Raw genomic sequence first — 23274 nt, 5'->3', positions numbered from 1 at the left:
AATGATTTTACCAAACAATATTTTCACTGCTGTAATCTTTTCATTTACTCTCATTACATTCATGACACATTCCACCTACTTCTCCTCAATCAACACACCGACACCATCATAGCCATTTACTTTTCCTTTCCAAAATAGCTTTTACTTACAGTACCCCCCAGTAATCATCCTAGCTGACCCTCCCTTGAATTTGACTTCGTGTTGGCAACAAACATCCACCCACCTCCTACTCATAGTCTCCACCATCCCCCCTCCCCCACACACACACATCCTTCAAACTACCGACAGACATTCCATGATGCCTCTGAACCCTTTAGATTATTTGGTTTCCACAGGGATGCTTTTGTTTTTGCGTTTCATTTTTGTCACTGCAGATGAATGGCATGAATGGTCTAGAAAATATTTGATTTTATGAAAGAATTGAGAAAGGTAAGACTGGATGTATGTGGAGTGAGTGACATGCATTTATTATTGTAGTGGAGTGTTGTGTGGTAGTGAAGAATGTAATACAATAGATGGGGTGGAGGAGAGGGATGGATGGTATGGTCCACACTCAGTGTGATTATGACAAGAGTGTATTCAAGCAAGTGAGCTGCATTCTAAATTATTTCCTGACTGTAGTTTCTTTATTCCTGAATACAGTACACATTTTTTATTCAGTTAGGATTTGCGCTTTGCTTTGATCATATAAGTGAATGATCGAATACTGAGCAAGCGCGTAATGAGGATTTGCAGTATGTGCATCTTTACTGTAAAATGGTTAATGAACTAGATGAGGCTATCAGGCCATCCACATTTGCATTTAGAATAATATGATGTTATGTAGATAACTTTGAGGCTTTGACCCATTTATCTTCATTGTTTTGCTATTTATGTATACTCTTTTGTACAATCGTGACAGATTTTGAAGTCCTGTAGTTTACTGTATTATTTTCCTCAACAGCCTGGCTGCATCATTCCTGCCCAAGTACTTCATGAGCAAGTGGAGCTTCTGCAAATTTGAGGTGCCTGGTGGATCACAGTGTATATGTGCCTTTGGACCTACTAGCAACTCTGTTATAGGTATGTTTGATGCCATTATTATCATATTGATTGGCTATTTATTGTTGTTGGTATACTATAACATTATTCTTAGCCACTCACTAATGTACAGTACATTGTTCTCCATTTGGAAGATAAAATTTCTAAAACATCCAGTACCCTGTTTCTACTGGTATGTGTACAAGGCTCACTAAATTCATTATTTTTTATGTTGCTCTCTGATTTCAGTAACTGCGGCATAAAACCCATGCACTTAGGTCTAATTTAATTCGCATAAAATCAAGCATTGTCATTTGTAGCACGTGGAACATTTTCATCAGCAGCAGCTTTCTCGTCCTGAACTTGCTTTCCATTTTTTCCACATTAAGATAGGGTGGGTAGATTCCACAGACAAACAAAGGCAAATTACAGAAGTGGAACAAGTATCAGCAGCATACCCCTCCACTCAGAAACATAATAATTCCCCCCCCCCCCCATGTAGTAAAGTCAGCATCCTCTCATGGTGTTGTGGTGTTAGTGTGTGAAGAAGTTATAGGACATTACACACAAGGGTCACTAGTTCTTAGGGATTATGTTTCCTCATTGTTCCTTTCATTTTGGTGGACATTACACACAAGGGTCACTAGTTCTTAGGGATTATGTTTCCTCATTGTTCCTTTCATTTTGGTGGCAGGTAAGGGTACCCTCCATCCACCCACTCAGTGTAGTGCTACCAGAGTATCAAACCAAATTGTTTCCAGTTACCTGGGACACCACTTCCTTCCTTGGGTGGTAGCCATTAAATGAAATTGACGCTGGTGCTGTAGTGGGTTAAGGTGCTCCAACCAGGTGTTGTCTGTTCAGCAGTGGTGTCACACTCAATCCATCCCAAGGGCCACACTTCAGTTCTGTTGATTTCCTGAGGGCCAAATCTACCTAACTTTATCAGAATCAGTGTAGGTCTATGAAAGGAGTACATAGTGAAGTGAGTTATATATTAACTAAAAACAAACATTTGTGGTAGGTGAGGATGCTCACCGTCCACTCAGTCGATGTAGTGCTGCTTTGGGTATCTGCCCTTTCCTGTCTTCCATCCTTCCTTTTCTGTCTTTCTTTCCTTCATTCTTTCCTCTTCTGCCGACGGGTGACCTTACACTCCCTATTCTGTCTTTCTTTCCTTCATTCTTTCCTCTTCTGCCGACGGGTGACCTTACACTCCCTATTCTGTCTTTCTTTCCTTCATTCTTTCCTCTTCCTTCTGCCTGTGGGTGACTCTACACTGAGTGACAAGCAAAATGGTTTCCTTTACACCAGGAAACCATTTGCCACATTGGACGATAACCATATGACCAGATTATGGCGCCTGGTGGTTTAGTGGGTAATTAAGGTGCTTCAATCAGTTTGAGCCTGTGTAGGTTTATATCCAAGTGGTGGTTGAGGTTTATTGCCCATGAATTGCCACTCAGGGATGAGTGAGGCTGGTCACACTCATCTTGAGTGTCAGGACCAACTTGCCTAGCCCCGGGTTCCTATGCTTCTCATGGGATGACATAGGATTGGATGATGGATGGATGGAAAAATATACAGTACATGGTTTATGTGGTTCAGAGAAGTTTGTTATGCCTTCTAACCCTTGGAGTGACATTGGCTTCTGCCTCAAGTTATTGATAGTATTTAATTGAAAGTTTTGTGACATATTTGTTCACCAATAAATTATTCAAATGCTTTTTTTTTTCAATTAAATTATAAATTAATATTTCCTAACAGTGGTGTAATATTTGTTCACTTGATCATATGGTAAATTTTATGGGATTTTCCATTTGTTTTTTCACATTTTTTCTTAAGTCATTGGCCACTCTTTTCCTCTTCAAGGGCCACATGTGGCCCGCAAGCCACCAGTTTGACACCTCTGCTGTATAAGTTTATGTCCAAGGGTGGTTGGTGTCCCTAGTTTACACGAGACTGCTCAGGGCAGGGACTGCATAGCCTGACCCCAGGCTCCTACACTCATGACACAGCAAACTGGCATTGTAGTATGAATGAATGGAGTTCTTTCCATAGTCATACATTTGCCGAACAAAGTTGGCTTACCAACTATAAGATTTAAATAATGGTGCTAACTTTGTCCATAGTCAATTCCATAAGCCTATCAGCTACCATACCTTGCTTTCTCGCACACTCATTTACCATATCCATTTACCTTCTTGGTATACTACCCCTTCTCCCACTTTCAAACTCACCCACATACATTTGTTTCATTATCTATACCATCTAAATACACTGTCTACCATATAACCAACAGACTTCCATACTTTTCATGAATCCCATTGTGTCATACTCTGTCCACTTTATGCACCGAATACCCATTCCTCAGTTGTTTTATTTCTACTACTTTTACTCATGACCTTTTGCACTCATGCCTTACCATAGTCTCACATCCATATGTTAATGTTGGCACTAACACACCTTCATTCAGGTCTCTTGCAGCCTACATACTCAGGCCTTTATTTTGTATCGTTGCCTTCATAGCACAGGCTACCTTTTTCCCTGTCTCATTCTACTACCCACGTCCTTTGCACCTTTTATGTATATACAGTAGGCTCGCCCAGTGCGCGTCATCACAGTGCGCGAATCGCATTGTGCGCGAGTGACCAAAAATCATAACGAAAAACCTTGAATGCGCGAGTTTACCCCACAAAACACGAGGTAGAGGCAAGACATGGCTTAAAAACGCCATTTTCCATCAGTACGCAACCCCCCCCACACACAACGCGCCAATAGTGACCTAGAGACTCATGGGGAATGTGCTCAAGAGGAGTCTACAATAAGATATCGCCAATAACAGCTTCAATAATAACGTTTTCGGCAATAACAGTAAGTTAGAATAGATACCCAGTTTCTATAATAATAATGTTTATTTCGTGAATACCAAGTTGTTATACTGCCAATACGTCCATAACAAGATGAGGAATGAAACAAACAAGCAAGAAGAGATGAAGGAAATTGCCGAAAATATGAGCAGTAGCGAGGAGAGGGAGGATCCTCCCCTCACCACCTCCCCTGACTCGCCCACCTCCGTCCTCCACTGCCCCACCTGACTCACCAGCCGCCTCCCTCTCCACCTTCACAGCCCCACCTGACTCACCTGCTTCACCTGGCATACCTGCAACCCCCACCATAATGACTGTTGCTGCATTCTGGAAGAAATGTAACATTCAACAGACCGTAAATTTCTTCGTCAAAGCCTGGAATAATACAACATTGGCAACCGTTAAACAAGCGTGGTGCGGCCGGGGTGGTGGCGGGGGAACTGTAAGTACGTTGCCACGCCTCAGAACTCTTGTTGTTTAAATCCATCAGGCCTGTTGTCTACCGTTGTTAAGGTGACTGCCCATATTTTTGTTATTGCAGCTATACAGTATCTGTAGTACAATGTCTGAAAAATTTGACCTTTTTTATGTCTCTAAGGGCCAAAAAATGTCCAAGTATTAGGGGGTACCGCCCATATGTAATTTTTCCCATAAGATTATGTATTCTCAGTGCACGAATTCCCAGTGCATGAGGTTGTGGACCGCCCAATCTCTCGCGCATTGTGCGAGCCTACTGTATTTAAAAGCTCTTTCATTAGCTTGTCTTTCCATTTACCACTCTCAGAATCACCTCTTTCGTCACCAACCATCATGTTACTCATATCCAGTTTTGATCTGTGCCACTCATAAATTCATTTACATCAGATTTGAGAGTCTGCACTCTTCACTATTACAGTAATTGCCTTCCATTTGCATCCTTGAATGCGAGGCCTGGGGGGGACAGGTTTATGACTAAAGAAGTGAGAGAAAGGATGGAACTGGAATTTGTTGGTACTGTGATGAGAAGGGGCAGATTGAGATGGTTTGGACATGTGGAGAGGAGGGAGGATGACAGTTGGGTGCAGAAAGTGAGAAGTGTGAACACTGGGGGTAGAATTGCAAATGGCAGACCAAAAAAGTCCTGTGACAAGGTCATAGAGTAGGACCTCAGAGATAAGAGACTGAAGAGAGAGGCTGCCAGAGATTGGGCAGCATGTAGAGCTGCCTTTAGGTGACCAAGGCCAATGCATGCAAGCATGCTGGAACCTTTATAATGATACGATATGCTTCCTCTCTCCACAGCATGAGTTTAAACTCTCTCATGACCCCAGCCATTGATACTACTGTGTTCAATATGCATATACCGGTATATATGGGCAGTAAACACAGGTGGATTGTTTTATACGAGTATCCGCACCGTGAGAAACTGATGATATGAGAATGGGCAATTTAGAACCTAATTTGGTGATGTTAGCACGAAAATCTGAAGTTTCAAGAAAATGATTTGGTGCAAGTGGAAAATTCGAGAAGCTCACCGTTTCCCACCACAGACTCAGCAGAGCTGTGACAGAGATGTGTGGGAGGGAGTTTGCAAAGTCCTCACCTCCTGCCCTCTCATTCCACTCCCCACCTTGCTTGCTCGTTCTCTCTCTGTCTCTTACACCAGCTGCCAAACACACAGCTGACCTGGCAATGGATCATGACCCACAGATGGATAGAACTCTGGAATGCTAGGCCAGACTAATGCAGGCAGTGAGTGCATACCAGGAGCTTTACCTGCAAAAAAGGACCAGGGCAACACAGCACTCAATCATTTCTTCACTCTGACATGACCACCACCACCTGAACCACAGCTCTCCACTAGTCACAAGGAAATGGCATTGTTGCAGACTATTACCTCCATGGGTAAGGGTGTTGTCTTTAAAGGAGAGTCTGTTGTCAGGAGCAGGTCCTCATCATCTTTGACTGCTGCCACATCCCTAGTCACTGTCTCCTCAAGTCACAAGCACCCAGTCCCCAATCTCCCCTGACCCTGACAAGCTTCGAGAATTTACCATGGAGGTGGAGGTTCTCCCAATTTCTCTAGCAAGTGAGACGAGGGAGGGAGATCTTTAGTCACTCCATACCGCTGCCACCACCTTTTTCTCTCATGTACCTCGTTGAGAGAAAATTTAGTCAGCCCCAGAGATGGTGGAGAGACTTAGGGGTGGCTCAACCAGGCAGCGCTTGTACTGCTTGACAAGTAAGTTTTCATACTTTGTTCATGCTATTTGCTCCTTCCATAATTAGGTATTATTATAGGGTAGATGGTAGTCATTGATTACATTATGAAACGTGTTGGAACAGAAACTGGTGCAGGTATACTTTGGGGAGAGAACAGGAAACTTTTGGATTTAGATTATGCAGATGATATAGTTTTGATTTGTGATGGGCCAGAAGAGATGCAGAGAGTGTTGGACTGTTTGGTGAGTGAAGGTCGCAAGGTGGGTTTGGTTATTAATTGTGGAAAAACTGAAATAATCAATATGAATATGGAAAATGCGCAGGAATGTGTAATTGGAGGTATGGTTGTAAAGCAAGTTGATAGGTTTAAATATTTAGGTACTTATTTAGCCAAGGATGGTTCTTTGAACTTTGAATTCGAGGAAAGGTTAAAGAAGGCTAATCAGGCAATGGGAATGCTTGAAAATATTTGGAATAATAACAATTTCTCTGTGCATACAAAAATCAAACTTTATAAGGTAATGGTGTCATAAAGACTTTGTAGTTACTTGTAGAGAAGTATATTTTAGACTTGTGGTCGAGCGGCTTTTATATCTTGTAGTAGTTTCCCCACCAGATGTCATGTAGTGACAGGAGAGGTAAAGAATAGTATGGGACTATTTTTATTTGTCTTGGAAATATTAAACAGGTATAATAGTATAAGTCCTGGGTAGCTACCTCCCTGTCTCGCTATCTCTCTCTCTCTCTGTTCTAAGGCTAATCTCCGTCTCGACCTCTCTCTAGGGTCGCTTGTCTCCTTCTAAACTCTCTTTCCTAACATCTGGTGTAGTAGGGTGTGTGTGTCACGTATGTTCCTCACGGCAACAGAACTTTCTCACGAGAGGACTGCTGACAGCTAACTGCATCATCTCCTTACTGGCCGCTGTCGTCAGCTTTCCTCCGTGTAAGCGTTTAGCGCTGCTCGCTTCTCGCAAACACAACACCTTCTCATCATTTGACTTCCTGCTTCTATCTGTCTCTCTATCTATCTATTTATTTATCTATCTATTATGTAGTCCTATAATGGTTAGGAGTATCTTAATTTATGGACACGAGTCTTGGTACAGCACAGTGACTATGGAAAATAAATTCTTGGTGTTTGAAAATAAAGCACTTAGAAGAATATTAGGAGTTAAGTGGTGGGAAAGGATACCAAATAGTAGAATTAGAGAAATAACGGGAGTGCAGCCGATCGATGAATATGTTAGATTCTCACGATGGAAGTGGCTAGGACATGTGTATAGGAGACAGGGAATAGTACGAGGTACACCAGGGTGGGTGGCACCTGGTAGGAGAGGTAGAGGAAGGCCAAAAGAGACGTGGGTGAGGACAATGAGACGGGAAGCTGGAGATGAGTGTTGGGGAGATCTTGAGGAGTTAGCACAAGATAGGATGTGGTGGTGTGAGTTCATCGAGGCCCTATGCATCCCCGAGGGTGCCACAGGAAATGATTGATTGATTGATATGGTAGTGTTATAGGTGTGTGTAAGGTGTTTCTAATCTTTATTCTTCAGTAAAATTACCTGGACCTAGGTTGGTAAGGGATCTGTCAGCCTAACCCTGTTTTTCCTATAACTTACATGCTATGTTATATGAGTTTTCACTATCCAAGCAATCCTTCATCAATGCATCCCACCTGTCCAACAAGACCTGCTTGAATATATGTGTACAGTATGTGTGTGTGTGTGTGTTTGTTTCTTTTTGAACTAGCCATGGGGACATCACACACCTCAGTCTCAATCCAGCATTGATACCAGAGCACTCAGTACTGCACACCCGTTATCTGATCACCTGGTAATTGGTGAATCACAATAACAACTTTTACTGGCTAACCAAAAGTGCTGAAAGGAAGAATATGGTATTTAAGGGGGCAGATCAATCAAAGAGGGAAAACAAGGATTTCATAGGTGAGCAGTGGCTGAAGAATGATGAAAGAAAGGTAACGGTGAACAGTAAGGATGAACTGATTTGATAAATCTGATTATACTGTATATGAGTGAGCTCTCCCAGATGACTGGCCAAAGAGTGTGCTTGTAAATGTGTATAAGGGGAAGGGTGATGCCCTGGAAAGAGGAAATTATAAAGGCATAAAACTTTTGGACAAGATAATAAAGGTGATGGAGAGAGTCATGGAAGATATGAAAAGGGAAAGAGTGAATATTGATGAGATGTAGTTTGGGTTTATGCCAGGCAAAGGGACCACTGATGTCCGACAACTTCAGGAAAACTATAAAAGAACGAAAAGAGATCTGTACTTTTTTTTTTTTTTTTTTTTTTTTTTTTTTTTTTAGTGTCCGACTTTGGGCATAGGCTTCACAGCCTGCTCTCAAGGCCCAGTAGTCCTCCTACATACCATACACCTCTCTACATGTCACCACTTCGGCGCTAACACCCACCGTCCATATTGAATACATGCTAGGGCTGTCTCATACAGGACTGGTGTATTGGTATTAGCGGGAGTACTTTTATGACATGTCGGCGGGTCATCTGGTATAACAGGAAAGTCTGCTTTTATTGAAATTCAAATCCTTAAACTGTTCCCTGCCCCAGCCGGGATTCGAACCTTGGTCCATCAGGACTGCAGGCTGCCTCTCTACCGATTCAGCCACCGCCTGACAATGGAGAAGGCTATTGTCAGAGTGCCTAGGGAGGTTGGGAAGTGAGCAATGAGAAAGCTTGGAATCAAGGAGTGGCTGATTAGAGTGGTGATGGCTGTGAATGGGGGTGCTGGCACCTAAGTGAGAATAAGTTGAGATTTGAGTAGTAGTTTTCCATGAATGCTGGCATGCATCAGGGGTCAGTCTTGAGCCCCTTATTGTTTGTCATGATGCTGGGAGCTTTCATACTTGATTTCAGAAATGGACTCCCATGAGAGATGTTGTTTGCTGATGATTCAGTGTTGATTGCAAGGAATGAAAGTGGAGGTGGAGGAAAGATTCAGAAAATGGAGAGACGCAATGGGGCACAAGGTTTTGAAATTAATGCAGATGAATAAAAGTGGTGATATCTAGGGCTGGTGGCAGTACTGTCAAATCAGAGAGAGAGTGTCACCATGTGCAGTTTGCCACAAGAGTGTGGGAACTAACTTCATTGTGCAGTTTGTGATGTTTGGGCACCTAAGAAATATTGTGGATGTAATAGTATTAAAGGTAGACTGCAAAATAATGCTGATTTCATATGTGCGGTGTGTCAGGGAGAGCATGTAGAGATTGTAAGGCATGAAAAGATTGATTTTGCAGGAGAGTCTCTTGAGTGTGTTGAGGAATTTTGTTATTTTGGGGGACATGCTGTGTACGAGTACTGAAGGTGGAGCTGGAGCTAGCTCTGTGGCTAGGATAAGGGGTGGTTGGAGAAAGTTCAGGAAACTGTTGCATCACCAAACATTGAGAGGACTCTCCCTTTGTGCTAAGGGATCTCTGTATGCGGTAGTGAGACCTGGGCAGTAAAGGAAGAGGATATTCATACAGAAGTGACACTGATTAGATGGATGTATTGTGCGTCCTTCATAGGAGGCCTGGGGGGGGGGGAGTCTAGTATTGCGACTGAAGAGTTGAGAGGAGGGATTGGACTTAAATGTGTTGGTGTTGTGATGAGAAATGGTAGACTGAAATGGTTTAGGAATGTGACAGTTGAGTGCAGAGGGTGAGAAATGTGACCGTCAGATAAGGTTTCAAGCGACAGACCAATAAAGACTTGGAACAAGGTCATAGAGTGTGATCTCAGGGATAAGTGACTGAATAGGGGGGCTGTCAAAGATCAAGCGACATGGAGAGCCTTCATTAAGTGACCAAGGCTGATGCATGCAAGCATGTTGGAGCCTTTATAGACAAAACAATACATTCAGTGTGAATAAGTCAGGACCGTCTTCTTTTATTCGACGCTTCGCTCCTACTGTAACGATGAAGATGGCAAACGAAAAGCCTGCCATACATGAAGAGACACACTCAAGCCGACTGTCACCTGTCATAGCTAAGATGACTGCCAGTGTCTGCATGTGCAGAAACCTGTTCCAACACTTCTGTGCAAACCTCTCAGCTTTCTCCACTGCTTTGAACAACAGCTGGGCCCCTCCAGTCCCCATTCTCTCTCTCTCTCTCTCTCTCTCTCGTCTGTCTGTCTGTCTGTCTGCTGTCTGTAATGATTGCATTTCTTGTTGTCAGTGCAAGTTTGTTGCATTGCATCGCTCTCTCACTCAGCTGCATAACTTCTAGGACCCCGTGCAGTCATTTGTGTGCAGTGGTAGTGATTGAAGGGCAGTGCTGTGTGTACTTTATTTTTTATTTTAATTATTATTATTAATATTATTATTTTGTGTGTGTGTGTGTGTGAGTGAAATACCCAGTAACTGAAAGTCAGTGATATTGTCTCTCGGAAATGCTACCCCTGATGGGAGGCATGGTGCTCAGAGTGCTGTCCCTGTTGAAGGGAAGGTGAAGCACCAAAGGAGTATTGTCACTGGAAGTGAAGCTGATGTTGTGAGGTAGCATCAGTGTAGCCAGGATGCTGGTAACATTGCTAACATGCTGTGGATACCCAAGTCAATCATCAATATCATCAAGAAGTCTGCTGGCCTGTTAGCTGGAGGGCAGCAGGTATCCTCCTTCAGTGCTGAGTGGATCATGAAGGCTAGGAACCCAGCAATGTAGTAGGTGGAGTCGCTGTTGACAATATGGGTTCAGGACCAAGAAATGAAGGAGCATGCCACTGGGCTCGAAGATCAGGGCTTTCTCTTTGTGGTACAACATAAAGAAAATCCTGGAGGTGGAGCCTAAGGATGTATTCAAGGTACATCCAGGTCGGTTTGGCCACTACAAGGAGTGCACTGGTCTGTGGCACGTGTTGCTCACCAGTGAGGTCCCCCAGTGCCAACCACGCAGCTATAGCAGTGTTGCTTAGGGAGCAAAAGACACACATAGAGGAGAGCAGATACAGCCCAGAAGTTGTCAGTTTCAATAAAATGAGGTGGTACTGGAAGAGGATTTCTTTGAAGACATTCATGGTAGTGGAGGAGAAGAGGACACCAGGTTTTAAGGCTGCAGAGGATTATGTGGCACTCCAGCTGGGAGAAAATGCCAGGGACAACTTAAACTGAAGCTGCTGTTGGAGTACCATGCAGAAAATCCCCATGCCTTGGCAGATTGCATGCATGATGTAGTTTGGAAATCCAGCACCAGGGCCTGGATGACCTCAGTATTGTGCCAGTCCTACATAGTCAGCTACTTGTCCCCCACCTTGTGTGCCCACGCTGAGGAAAACATCATTGACAATGCACGAAGCTCCACCCTGCCTCCATGGGCGACCGGCTAGAGAACATTAGTGTTGCTCTTCTTCCCCCAACACTACTGCCCTACTGCAGTTGATGGACCAGGGAGTCATTGCTACATTTAAAGCTTTGTACCTGTGGTGCACCTTGCAGCAGTTGTGGGACTCAGGCAACTCCTGCAAGTGTGACAGCATAGGGCAGTATCCACTGCACCATTAATAACATCACTGCTCCATGGTATGAAGTGTCAACTTCAGCAGTGAATGGCATGTGGCACAAGTTGTGCCCAGAATGCATCCACTCCTCTGCCAGGTTTCCAGCCTGCAAGTGAGGAGGAAGAGAGGGAGTGCATCATCAAGGAGATGCAACAGGACATTGTGGACATGTCGCATGGATTCAAGGACATAGATGAACATAGATGTCCGGCATGTGTTGGAGAGTCTTAGCGAGGAGCTCGTCTGTGAATATCTTATGAATATGCAGGAGTGTGTGCATGTTCAGGAGGAGGACAAGGAAGAGCCTGTGCTGATGCAGGACATGGCAGCTCTGCGGAAGATTCTCACCAGGACTGAGTAACTGATAAATCTTTTTCGGGAGAGGGACCCGTGACGCAAGTTGTGGCCGGAGTTCATCCACTCCATTATCGGGCTCCCAGCGAGCGAGGAGGAAGAAAAGGAGTGCATCATTAGGGGGGTGCGGCAGGACATCGTGGACATGTCGCACAATGCCGGATTCTGAGACATTGATGAACAAGATGTCCAGGATGTGTTGGAGAGCCACAGGGAGGAGCTCCCCAGCGAAGAGCTTATGAACATATAGGATGAGGACATGGAAGAGCCTGTGATGATGCAGGACATGGCAGCTCTGTGGAAGACCCTCACCAGGACTGAATAACTGATATACCTCTTTCGGGAGAGGGACGTGAATCCGGCTCGGAGTTACTTGTCTGTGTCCTTTGTGGACAAAGCTGTCAATGCTACAGTGAGCTCCTGCTGGAGAAAAGGAGGGCTGCCAGGCATCCCAGCATTTCCACCTTCTTTACATCAAGGCCCTCAACTAGCAGCAAGGAGAAGCTGTGATCCTCCACCATTTGATGAACTGCATATCCACGTCTCACAACACTCACCAATGACTCACCTGACTCATTTTTCTCTGCATCTTCACCTCTCTCTCTCACACACGCGCGCACACACACACACACACACACACACACACACACACACACACACACACACACACACACACACACACACACACACACACACACACACACTCTCTCTCTCTCTCCTGATGTGAGTGTTCCTGAGGATGATGAGTGAATCCCCAGAGACACCACCTGTACCCCCAGCCATGGGGTGTGTGTATGTATGACCATGATGATGACTCACCAAGTACCCAGCACCACCTGAAGGTTGTTACCCATGTTTTGCGAGTTTATTCTGATATTTTTACACCACATCTCATTATTATTTCCTTTTTATCATACCTATAGGTGATACAGTTAAGGAAAGTAATGCGATAAAGTATTAGAGGAGGGCTTGGAACTAGTCTAGTTTTTTTTTTTTTTTTTTTTTGGGGGGGGGTTTCCCCTTGGCCTCAAACATAACCCCATTGATCAAATGGTATTATGTCCGGTTATCCAAAAATTTCTTATTCGATCCACTTTGCAGTCTGTAACCCAGTCAGGTAAAATCACTAGCATACTTAAACTCCACAAAATAAAGTCATCCACACCATGTATATGTGAAACCTTCCATAATCCTTCTCCCTTCACATTTTCATGTACTTTACATACATTCATCATCTAATCCAGTGTTGCCCCATGAGGAGTGTAGGAGCCCGGGACTAGGCAAGTTGGTCCTAACATTTAAGATGAGTGTGACCAGCCTCACTCATCCTTGATTGGCATTATATGAGCAGTAAACCCCAACCACCCCATTGATATAAACCAACACCAGCTCAATTCTATTTGAGCGCCATAATTGCCCACTAAACCATCAGGCGTCATAATTTGGTTATATGGTTACCATCCAGCATAGTAACGTAGGATACCATTCAGCTTGTCACTCAGTGTAGAGTAACCTGTAGGCGGAATGAAGAGGAAAGAATGAAGGAAAGACAGACAGAAGAGGAAGGATGGAAAGAAGGAAGGAAGAAGGGAAAGGGCAGGCACCTGAGAGCAGCACTACATAGAGAGTACTTTACCATATCCATAAATGCCATACATACCTTACAGTCCATCTCATAGGTTTGTTCCATTACAGTATTTGTTTCACAGCAGATTTTTGATCCACACATCCCCTTCCACATTTGAAACTACCCTGGTTGCTACTCATCAGACATTTCTGATTAATTTATACCATTTCTCTAATTATTTATCCATATACCTTTCCTACATACAGTATGTTAGCAGACTTCTCCCTCAAATTATACACTCACTTTGATCGCTTTAACTTTTGTACAGAAGCACAGTGTTAGCCCTCCACATCACTATAGTACAGTTCCATTCATACAAGCATTCTGACATTTGCAGCAAGCATTTTAATCAACTGTCTTCATTACATTTAATCATATCTGCCTTTACAGTACAGTACTGTACTTCATCAGTGCCAGCCCCCTTTCCCTTTTTGCAGCCTCTTCCCAGCTTCTTCTCTTGTCAGAGTCACATTCTGACCCCACATTCCTTCTATGCACACCAGCAAAGCCAATTTACTTAATTAGTACTGGCCTGCTTTCATCTTTCTTATTCATCAGCCTTTCAATATATTCTTTGCATCTGCTCATTACATTATTTCCCCTGGGGGTAGGGGGTTTTCAAGAATACTCCCCCAGTATCCCTGCTTGTCGTACGAGGCGACTAAAAGGGTTGGGGGTGGGTTAGTGCCCCACCCCGTAAAAAGAACTAACTAAAAAAGCGAACAAAGCGCCTCGGACCCGGACGGACCATACGTTGACGACTAAGGAACGGACAAAGGACATTCTTAGGGTGGGAACATGGAATGTGAGAGGAGTGAATGATGAAGTGAAAGAGAGAGAGATTGTTCAGGTGCTTGAGGATGCAAAAGTGGATATATGTGGATTGACTGAAACTAAATGGAAAGGTGAAAGGGTGAGAGAATGGGAATATGGTGTAGGTATATGTGCGGGAGTCAGTGAGAATGAGAGGGCAAGAGAGGGAGTATGTCTGATGATAAGCTAGAAGTGGAAGGAGAATATAAGAGAGTATGGAACAGTGGGTGCAAGGATTGTATGGGTGAGGATGAAAGTAGGTATACAAGCATGGGCGATTGTATGTGTGTATGCTCCAACGGAGGATCGAGTGGCAAGAGTGGAAGATGAGTTTTGGGCGAGAGTAGAAGCATGTATGGACAAGTTTGAGATGAGCGAGAGAGTGCTGTTGATTGGAGACATGAATGGCAAAGTTGGGAATGTACGAGTGGATGGAGTGGTTGGTCAGTGGGGTGTGCCAGCTGAAGTAGATGGGAATGGTAGTGCATTGGTGGACATCTGTGCTTGTAAGGGGTTGGCAATAGCCAACATCTACTTTCGTCATAAGATGATCCACTGGTATACATGGAGAGTGATGAGGAGGATGGATGGTGAACTTGTTGAACGAAAGGCAATGATAGACTACGTGTGTGTGGAAGTGTTGGATGCAAGAGTGTGGAGAGGGTGGGGGAATGGAGTCTCGGACCATCACTTAGTGATGGCCAAGGTAAAGATGCAAAGAAAGTGGTTGAGGAGGCGAAGGGGAAGACAGGAGGAAGCAGCTCCTGTGAGAAGAGTGGAGAAATTGCAAGATAGTGAGAAAATGACAGAGTATAAGAGCATAGTGGAAGAAAGATTGGGAAGGTATGAGCTAGAGCAGATAGAAGGGGTGGAAGACATATGTAAGATATTCACGGAAGAGATAGGCGCAGTGTGTGAGGCGGTTTGTGGAGTGAGGAGGAGATGCAAGGGTGTGCAAGGGACAGCATGGTGGAATGATGAGGTGAAACGAGCTGTGGAACAAAAGAAGAAGGCATATGGTGAATGGTTGGCGAGTAGAAGTAGGGGAGAAGATGAGAGAGAGAAGAGAGAGGTATATGTGAGCAGGAGAAGGGAGGTTAAGAGACTGGTGAAGGAGAGTAAGAAGAAAGTGGATGAAGAGTTTGGGAGGAATCTGAGTGTGAAATGGAGGGAGAGTAAGAAATTGTTTTGGAAGGAGGTAAAGAAAGTAAGGCAGTGTGAAAGGGGAAATAATAGGGGAGTGAAAGATAGAAATAATAGATTGTTGGTGGAGAAGAGAGAGAAATTGAGGAGATGGAAGGAGCACTTTGAGGATTTGTTGAATGTAGAGAGTGAGAGCAGTGTGAGTATAAGTGGTTGGGAAATGGCTGGGAGAAGAAGAGATGAGAGGAGGGAGGAAGAGATCAGTAGGTCGGAAGTAGTGGAAGCGATGAAGAAGATTAAGCTGGGAAAGGCCCCAGGAATTGATGGAGTGTTTGGTGAAATGCTTAGGTATGGGGGTGAGATTGTTGTGGAGTGGATATGGAAGTTGTGTAGATTGGCTTGGGAAGAGGGAAGGGTTCCAGAGGACTGGAAATCAGGTATAATTGTTCCTCTGTACAAAGGAAAAGGGGAGAGAGAAGTATGTGGTAACCATAGGGGTATTTGCCTTCTTAGTGTGACTGGTAAAATATATGGTAGAATACTCATTGATAGGGTTAGGCATATGACAGAAGAGCTAGTTGGAGAAGAACAAGGGGGATTTAGGAAGGGAAAAGGGTGTGTAGATCAGATATTTGTTCTAAGATGTTTAGTGGTGAAGTATCTAGAGAAGGGAAGGAAAGTGTATGCTGCCTTCATGGACTTGGAGAAAACTTATGACAGAATAGATAGGCAAGGTATGTGAAAGGTGTTAAGAATATATAGAATGGAGGGGAAATTGTTGAGTGCTGTGAAGAGTATGTACGAGGGAGCTAGGGCTACCGTGCGAGTGGATGGTGAGCTGAGTGAGTTCTTTGATCTCAATGTGGGACTGAAACAGGGGCGTGTGATGTCTCCATGGCTGTTTAATATATATATGGATGGGGTTGTAAAGGAGGTGCAAGGTAGGGCAGTGGATGTGGAGGTGGCCCTAATGAATGAGGGTGAGATTTGGAAACTTCCGATGTTGTTGTTTGCTGATAATACAGTACAGTATTGTTGAGTGAAGATGAATGGGAGTTGCAAGGTTTGGTGAATGAATTTGGGACAGTGTGTAGGAGGAGGAAGCTGAAAGTTAATGTAAACAAAAGTAAAGTTATGGTGTTTGAGAGGAATGAAGTCACAGAGTGTGCAGTGAGGTTGGATGGTGAGGATATGGAGAATGTGAGTGCATTCAAGTACTTGGGTAGTGTGATGAGTAAGGATGGAACTTTGGGGGATGAAGTACGTGAAAGGGTACAGCAGGGAAGGAAGGTTGTTGGTACACTGAAAGCAGTGATGAGAAATAGGGAGGTGAGTATGGAAGTTAAGAAGTCACTGCATGATAGTATTGTGATCCCTACCCTGACGTATGGAAGCGAGGCGTGGACCTTGCAAGAGGGGAACAAGTCAAGAGTGAGAGCAGTGGAAATGAGTTACTGTACTTGAGAGGAGCATGTGGAGTGACATGGAGGGACGGGTTGACGAATGAAGAAGTGAAGGAACGTTGTGGGGTAGATGTGGATGTGGTTGAGAAGATTAGGAGAAATACACTGAGGTGGTTTGGACATGTGGAGAGAACGGAGAATGAAAGACTGACTAAGAGGGTGTATGTAGGTGAGGTGGAGGGAGGGAGAGGGAGGGGTAGACCGAGGATGAGGTGGAGGGATGGAGTTGAGAGGTATATGAGGGAGGGGGGGGTGAGTTGGGGGGAGGGTAGTCAAATGGTGGGTGACAGAGTGACTTGGAGGCGTTTTGTCTGCGGCCACCCTTTGCGGGATTAGGGCGTCGGGCTATAGATAGATAGATAGATAGATAGTATTCTTCCTCTTTCATTCCTCACATTCTTTACACTCATACATTGTGCACTTCTTTTCAAATGGTTTCCAGTTTTCAGAATATTTTGCATTCATTTTTCTTTTCAGATCATCATTTACCTCATATTTTTCCTCATTATTTTCAAGGAATATTCTCCTATTCATTAAAACCCCTTTCTTGCATCAACCATAGCCACGTTTTCTTTTTCTCTTTGTTCATTCAATCTGTACATCCCATAAATTGTACCTCTCTTATTAACTGTTGCAATTGCAACACCACACAGCTTGAGCATTCCGAACTAGACATACCTTGATTTCCAATGCAGTTTGTTCAGAGTTAAGTGACACTATCTTCCACTATAATAAGTTTATATTTAATTTCCATTGCTTTGTTTCTCAGCTTCTTGTCATTTAGTCTCACTTTGAGTTCTCCTTTTGCCATTTATTTACCAAGCTCCTCTGAGTTTCACCTTGCATGCCAGTCATAGAATTTGATCTTGGTGATCTATCATTGTCCTCGTGTCAACAATATCCCAAACTTCTTTCTCTCAACAAACATGTTATTAATCAGGCTCCTTTAAATATTCTTTCCTGTCTCTTTTTATGTTACATTATGTACCATATTATTATGTAGTAATTTTGTTTATATGGTAGTACCCCTCCCCGTAAAACAACTAACTCAGAGTCAAACAGCCACCCCTTATGGGATTATGGTTTCTGGTTGTAGATACAGTAGCTCCTTGTATTTGGACGCATTTTACTTTGACACCTCGTTTTTCGCGCAAGAAAAAAGTTTCCAAGTTGTCTCTCGCTTCACTGATTTCCCTACATTTTGCTGCTCCCAGCCAGCAGCCAACGGCGACAAAGTTACCCCAGCCACTATAGCACACGGGTGGAATAAACTTTTCCCTCACCTGACTGCGGAAGGTGAGCAGCAGAGGGAAGACGACACTCTGGTGGCTGCTGTGGAAGCTATCAGAAACACAAGCCAAGACACATCAGAGGTGGACAAAACGGCTGTAAGACAACACTTGATACACTACGACCTAGACTCAGGTGTGGTAGATATAACAGAGGAAGAGATGAACTCTAGTGAAGAGGAGAACAAAAGGCCAGAGCACACTGTAGAGGGCAAGATGAGCATGCAGAAATTGTCCCAGACCCTGTTCACCATAACCGACATGGCAACCACCTTCGATGCATACACCAGGACTATGACTGAGGCTACCAACATCCTATCGACCTTGACTGATCTGAAGTCTCAAGTGATGGCCGTCTACAACAGAAACATACAAGAGCAGAGACAAGCCCGGGTCACTTGATATTTTCAGGAGAGAGAGAATGTGGATGCTATTCTGCAAGACTTGGATGTGCCAGCAGGGGTGGATGAAGAAGGAGAAGTGGACAGAGAGGAAGTGGAGGTGCTGGAGCCTGAGTTCAACTTTGACGGCTTCAGCCTAGGTGTTGGGACTTCCCCAGAGAGGCCCATGTCACCTGGTAACAAGCTCATCTACCCTCAACACACCTTCCTTTGATAGGGTAGGTACATGTCTCACCGGAACGCTTCTCTATATTTCCCATTGATTCTTAACTTCACACTTCGATGTTTCACATTTCGCGCGGTTTTGGCGGAACATCCAAGCGGCAAAAAATGAGGAGTTACTGTACTTAGTGTCAAGTTATAATTTTGAACACATCCCCTTTATATCAAGGACTACCTGCATCTGTGACTTCTTTTCTCCTTTAATCTGTTATTCATGTTCCCTGAGAGATCATAAAACCTTGCTTTAAACTTTCATACCCAGTGACTTTAGAAAAGAAATAAATAGATAAATAATTTCAGTTTATTCTTGCTTCCTCCAGACAATTTTATTTATTTGATGGAAGTACCCCCTATAAAAAAAGATTAATGGAGGCTATATATAACCCTCCCCATTCAAAAAATCTAAACTGAAGAAAAACACCTGAAAGTAGCAAGAATGAAATCAGAGAGACATAACTATGTGGAAGATGCAAATCAGCCTGTCCATTTTGATTAAGAAAAATTGGGTGAAGACAGTGATGCTCTTAACCTTTAATTTTGCAGGGCAGTTAAGGAGACCTTGGTTTAATAGTTTTATACACATTGCAGCTATATGTGCCGACGGCAGCTATTACAAGTACACCTTCAGCGGTAAAGGTGAATGCAGCAGGGAAGTATATGCGCATTTTCTTGAGATGACTGATGACAAGGCATAGTGTGGCTTGGGAGCTACTTAACAATGGTACCACATTCATAACAACTGATTGTCCTTTAGCATCCGACTTTCTGATGATCTTCAAAACTTCTAGAGGTTGTTCTGCTCATTTGCCTTCTCATTCATAGATGGATGTGACAGTCCTGTTGAATCTATTGTTACTGTGTCCAGTTGTCCACCCTTTCATTCCAGAGTTGACCTATGTGCTAATTTTCAAGAAGTACTTCTTCATTAGAGTCCAGTGTATTCTTGTATAGACTCATGCACCATTGTGTTTGTGATTAATCTCCTCAATTCATTATTTTTATCTCTTTATTTTCACTTGTCTTATACATCCAGTAAGCTGTCTTTGTCATCATCCTTTTCCTCTCAAGATTTTCTTACGTAACGTGAGGAGGTAAACATTAGAGTAGGTGTCTGAGCTTCCTATGCAATAATGTATATACAGTACATTATTTTTTTTCTTTAATTATGATTTCCTTAGCTTTTATATGTCACAAATTAGGAATTGTGATTTTTGGTACAGTACTGTATAATTACTTCAGTGAATATTGTATATATGTAGAGTACAATTGTATGTAGTTGATTCAAGATTGTGAATGAAAAAGTTGGTTCAATATTTTCATGAACTGTATTTGTATTTATTTTTCTTAATCACAAATGAGTAAAATAGATTTTGTGTGCTGTCACTGTCAAACTTTGTGAAAAGGTTTGGATGAAATTTGATTACAATTTATGGTGCATTACCATATTAATTGATTTCTTTGGGTTAATATGAGCGAGCGAGCGAAGTTTACTGTTGGTGTATGGGCAGAAAATTACAATGAGCGCCCCAGCCCAGCTTAGCCTATGACGCTTTTCAGAGGTGAATAACTTATTACCTAATAAAGCTAGAGCAGTTTTTTTTTTTTTTTTTCCCAGTAGGTGCTAGGTTACTCAGTTCAGTTTTGTATTTCATGATTCACAGAACAATTATCGTCCCACAACACTACAGTGTGGAAAATAATCCCAAAAGCTCACTCACTCATTGTGTGCAAAAATGCACTTCATGTATACAGTATTGATAATAGTGGAGATTATTCTTTACTTGAAACTCATACTTCACACTTTCTGAGAGGTTTTCTCTGCAAATAAAGCCTTGCATTAATTCAGCACTCATTTCTTCCAGTAGTGACATATTCAGTGCAGATGAACATACTGAAAAACAGTTTTTGAACTACAATAATTTCATTCCATAACTGGAATGGAAAAACTTTTTTTTTTTTTTTTCCAGTATCGCACAGTAGCTTAATGTATATGAAGAATATATGCAAGCTTTTATGTCATTATGTTCATAGATGCATGTAAGAAAGTGGCTCCCACCCTAGTGTGCTTTGTGTTTGTACCAGTTTTGTAAGTACAAAATTTGTGTATTAGTATCCAGCAGAGGCACTTGTTATATAATAAAGCGTTATCCAGAACATTAATTTTCTTTACTGCAACTTGTCACAAAGAGAAGAGTGTCAGAGATTTTAGAATAATATCTAGTAAGTTTTTCATTGATATTTCAGGTTCAGTTCACTGAAATTAGCATGTTTATTCTTGAAAATTACCCCTCAGAAATTAATATTGAGCCTTTAACTTTGGACATTTTGAATGTGTAAAAGATTTTGAGCATATAAATTTAGATGCACTATTTTTATCAGGCATGCATTTATGATTGTAGCCAATTACTGTACCATGGTAATATTGTCCAAAGATGAACTATTTACAGCACATCCTTGTTATCAATAAATCACTGTAACGGTATGAAGTAAGTTAGGATCATCTCCCTGTATTTGATGCATCTCTCGTGCTATACCAGTGAAGGTGGCAAATGAAAAGCCTACTACACATGGTGACACACATGCAAGCTGACCGTCACCTGTTAGAGCCGTCAGTGTTTACATACACAGAAACCCATTTTGACGCTTCTGCACAAACCCCATAGCTCCCAACACCCATTTGAACAGCTGGGTCAGTCCATCCCCTGCTCACTTGCTCTCTCTCTTTCCTGCTGTCTTCCACATGTCCCACAGGAGTGGTTGCATCTCATGTTCATCGTATTGCATCATTCTCTCACTCCCTTGTGTAACATTGCAAACTCCCTGCAATTGTTTGTATGCAGAGGTAGTGATTGAAAGGCATTGCTGTTTTGTTTCACTTTGTTTTGTTTTTGAAAGCTCTAACATGCTTGCACGCATCTGCCTTGGTCACCTAATGGCGGCTTTCCATACTGCTTGATCTCTGGCAGCTTCCCTACCTAGTCCCATATCTTTGAGGTCACATTCATTGACCTCGTCCCAGGTCTTTTTTTGGTCTACCTTTAGCTACCCTACCCCTAACATTAACACTTCTCACTTTCTGCACCAAATTATCATCTCCCATCCTCTCCACATGCCCAAACCATCTCATTCTGCCCCTCCTCATCACATCACCAATACACTCCATTCCAATCCTACCTCTCTTGCATCATAAACCTAGCCCCCCCAGGCCTTGCACTCAGGGATGCACTGCACATCCACCTAATCATTGCCATTTCTGTATGTTTGAGCCTGAGAATATCCTCTTCCTTTACTGCCCAGGTCTCACTACCATACAGCATTACACTCCAAACACATGCTGTATACAAAGATTCCTTAGCATGGAGGGAGACCCCTCTCAGTGTCAGGAGAGGCAACAGCTCCCTGAATTTCCTTCAACCACTCCTCGCTCTAGCCACAGAGCTAGCTCCAGCCCTACCTCCAGCACATAACATGTCTCCCATATAACAAAACTCTTCCAAACACTCAAGAGACTCACAAGCAGTTCAATCCTTGCACGCCTGGGAATTGCCACGTTCTCCCTGACACCACACGTATGAAATCAGCGTCATCTCGTAGTCTGCTTCTAATACCTCTACATCTGTTATGCACCCATTTATCACAAACACTGCATAAGATGGAATTATGACCCATGCCTTTGTGGTAAATTGCTTATGGCCACTCCCCCTCTTCTTTGACAGTACCACCCCCAGCCCTAGATATCATCACCTTTGTTTTATCTGCATTTACCCTTAAGCCCTTGTGCCCCATACCATCTCTCCATTTCCTACATCTCTCCTCCGCCTCCTTTTTGTTCTCTGCAATCATCACCAAATCATTAGCATACCACATATCCCAGCAGGAGTCCATTTCTGAAGTCATGTGAGAGGGCTTCAAGTACCCTAACAACATGAGGCTCAAGACTGATCCCTGATGCACACCAACATTCACAGAAAACTCATCACTCAAATTCCATTCACTCTTACCTCGGTGCGAGCACTCACATACACAGCCATAACTACCCTAACCAGCCATTCCTCGTTCCCAGGCTTTCTCATTGCCCACTTCACAACCTCTCGAGGGACTCTGTCAAATGCCCCTCCAAATCAACAAAAACAAAGTACAGTTCCCTTATCTTTCCTATATATTTTTCCTGAAGCTGTTGAACAATTACTATGGCATCAGTGGTCCCTTTGCCTGGCATAAACCCAAACTGCATCTCATCAGTATTCTTTCTCTAATCATACCTTCTTGAACTCTCTCCATTACCATTATCTGGCTGCATGCTTTATATACTATATACTGTATAGGCATACCTCAACTTACTATCATTCAAGA

General features: G+C 43.1%; 1 protein-coding gene across 1 annotated transcript in view; it reads left to right on the top strand.

Moving 5' to 3' along the window:
* LOC145414974 (WD repeat domain phosphoinositide-interacting protein 3) overlaps window positions 1-21052 on the top strand; it is a 42939-nt gene extending 21887 nt beyond the window's left edge. The window contains exons 7-8 of the mRNA XM_080284388.1: window positions 944-1062; window positions 19510-21052. Coding sequence (XP_080140514.1) covers window positions 944-1062; window positions 19510-19616 — 226 coding nt within the window. The 3' untranslated portion in view covers window positions 19617-21052. The remainder of the gene's footprint in view (window positions 1-943; window positions 1063-19509) is intronic.
* The last annotated feature ends 2222 nt before the right edge of the window (window positions 21053-23274 follow it).

The sequence above is a fragment of the Coenobita brevimanus genome, chromosome 101 (assembly GCF_032717465.1).
Source record: "Coenobita brevimanus isolate Jiangsu-jjx chromosome 101, ASM3271746v2, whole genome shotgun sequence".
Taxonomy (NCBI): Eukaryota; Metazoa; Arthropoda; class Malacostraca; order Decapoda; family Coenobitidae; genus Coenobita; species Coenobita brevimanus.
Note: the sequence above shows the minus strand (reverse complement) of the source record. Positions and strands in the feature narration are given on the sequence as shown.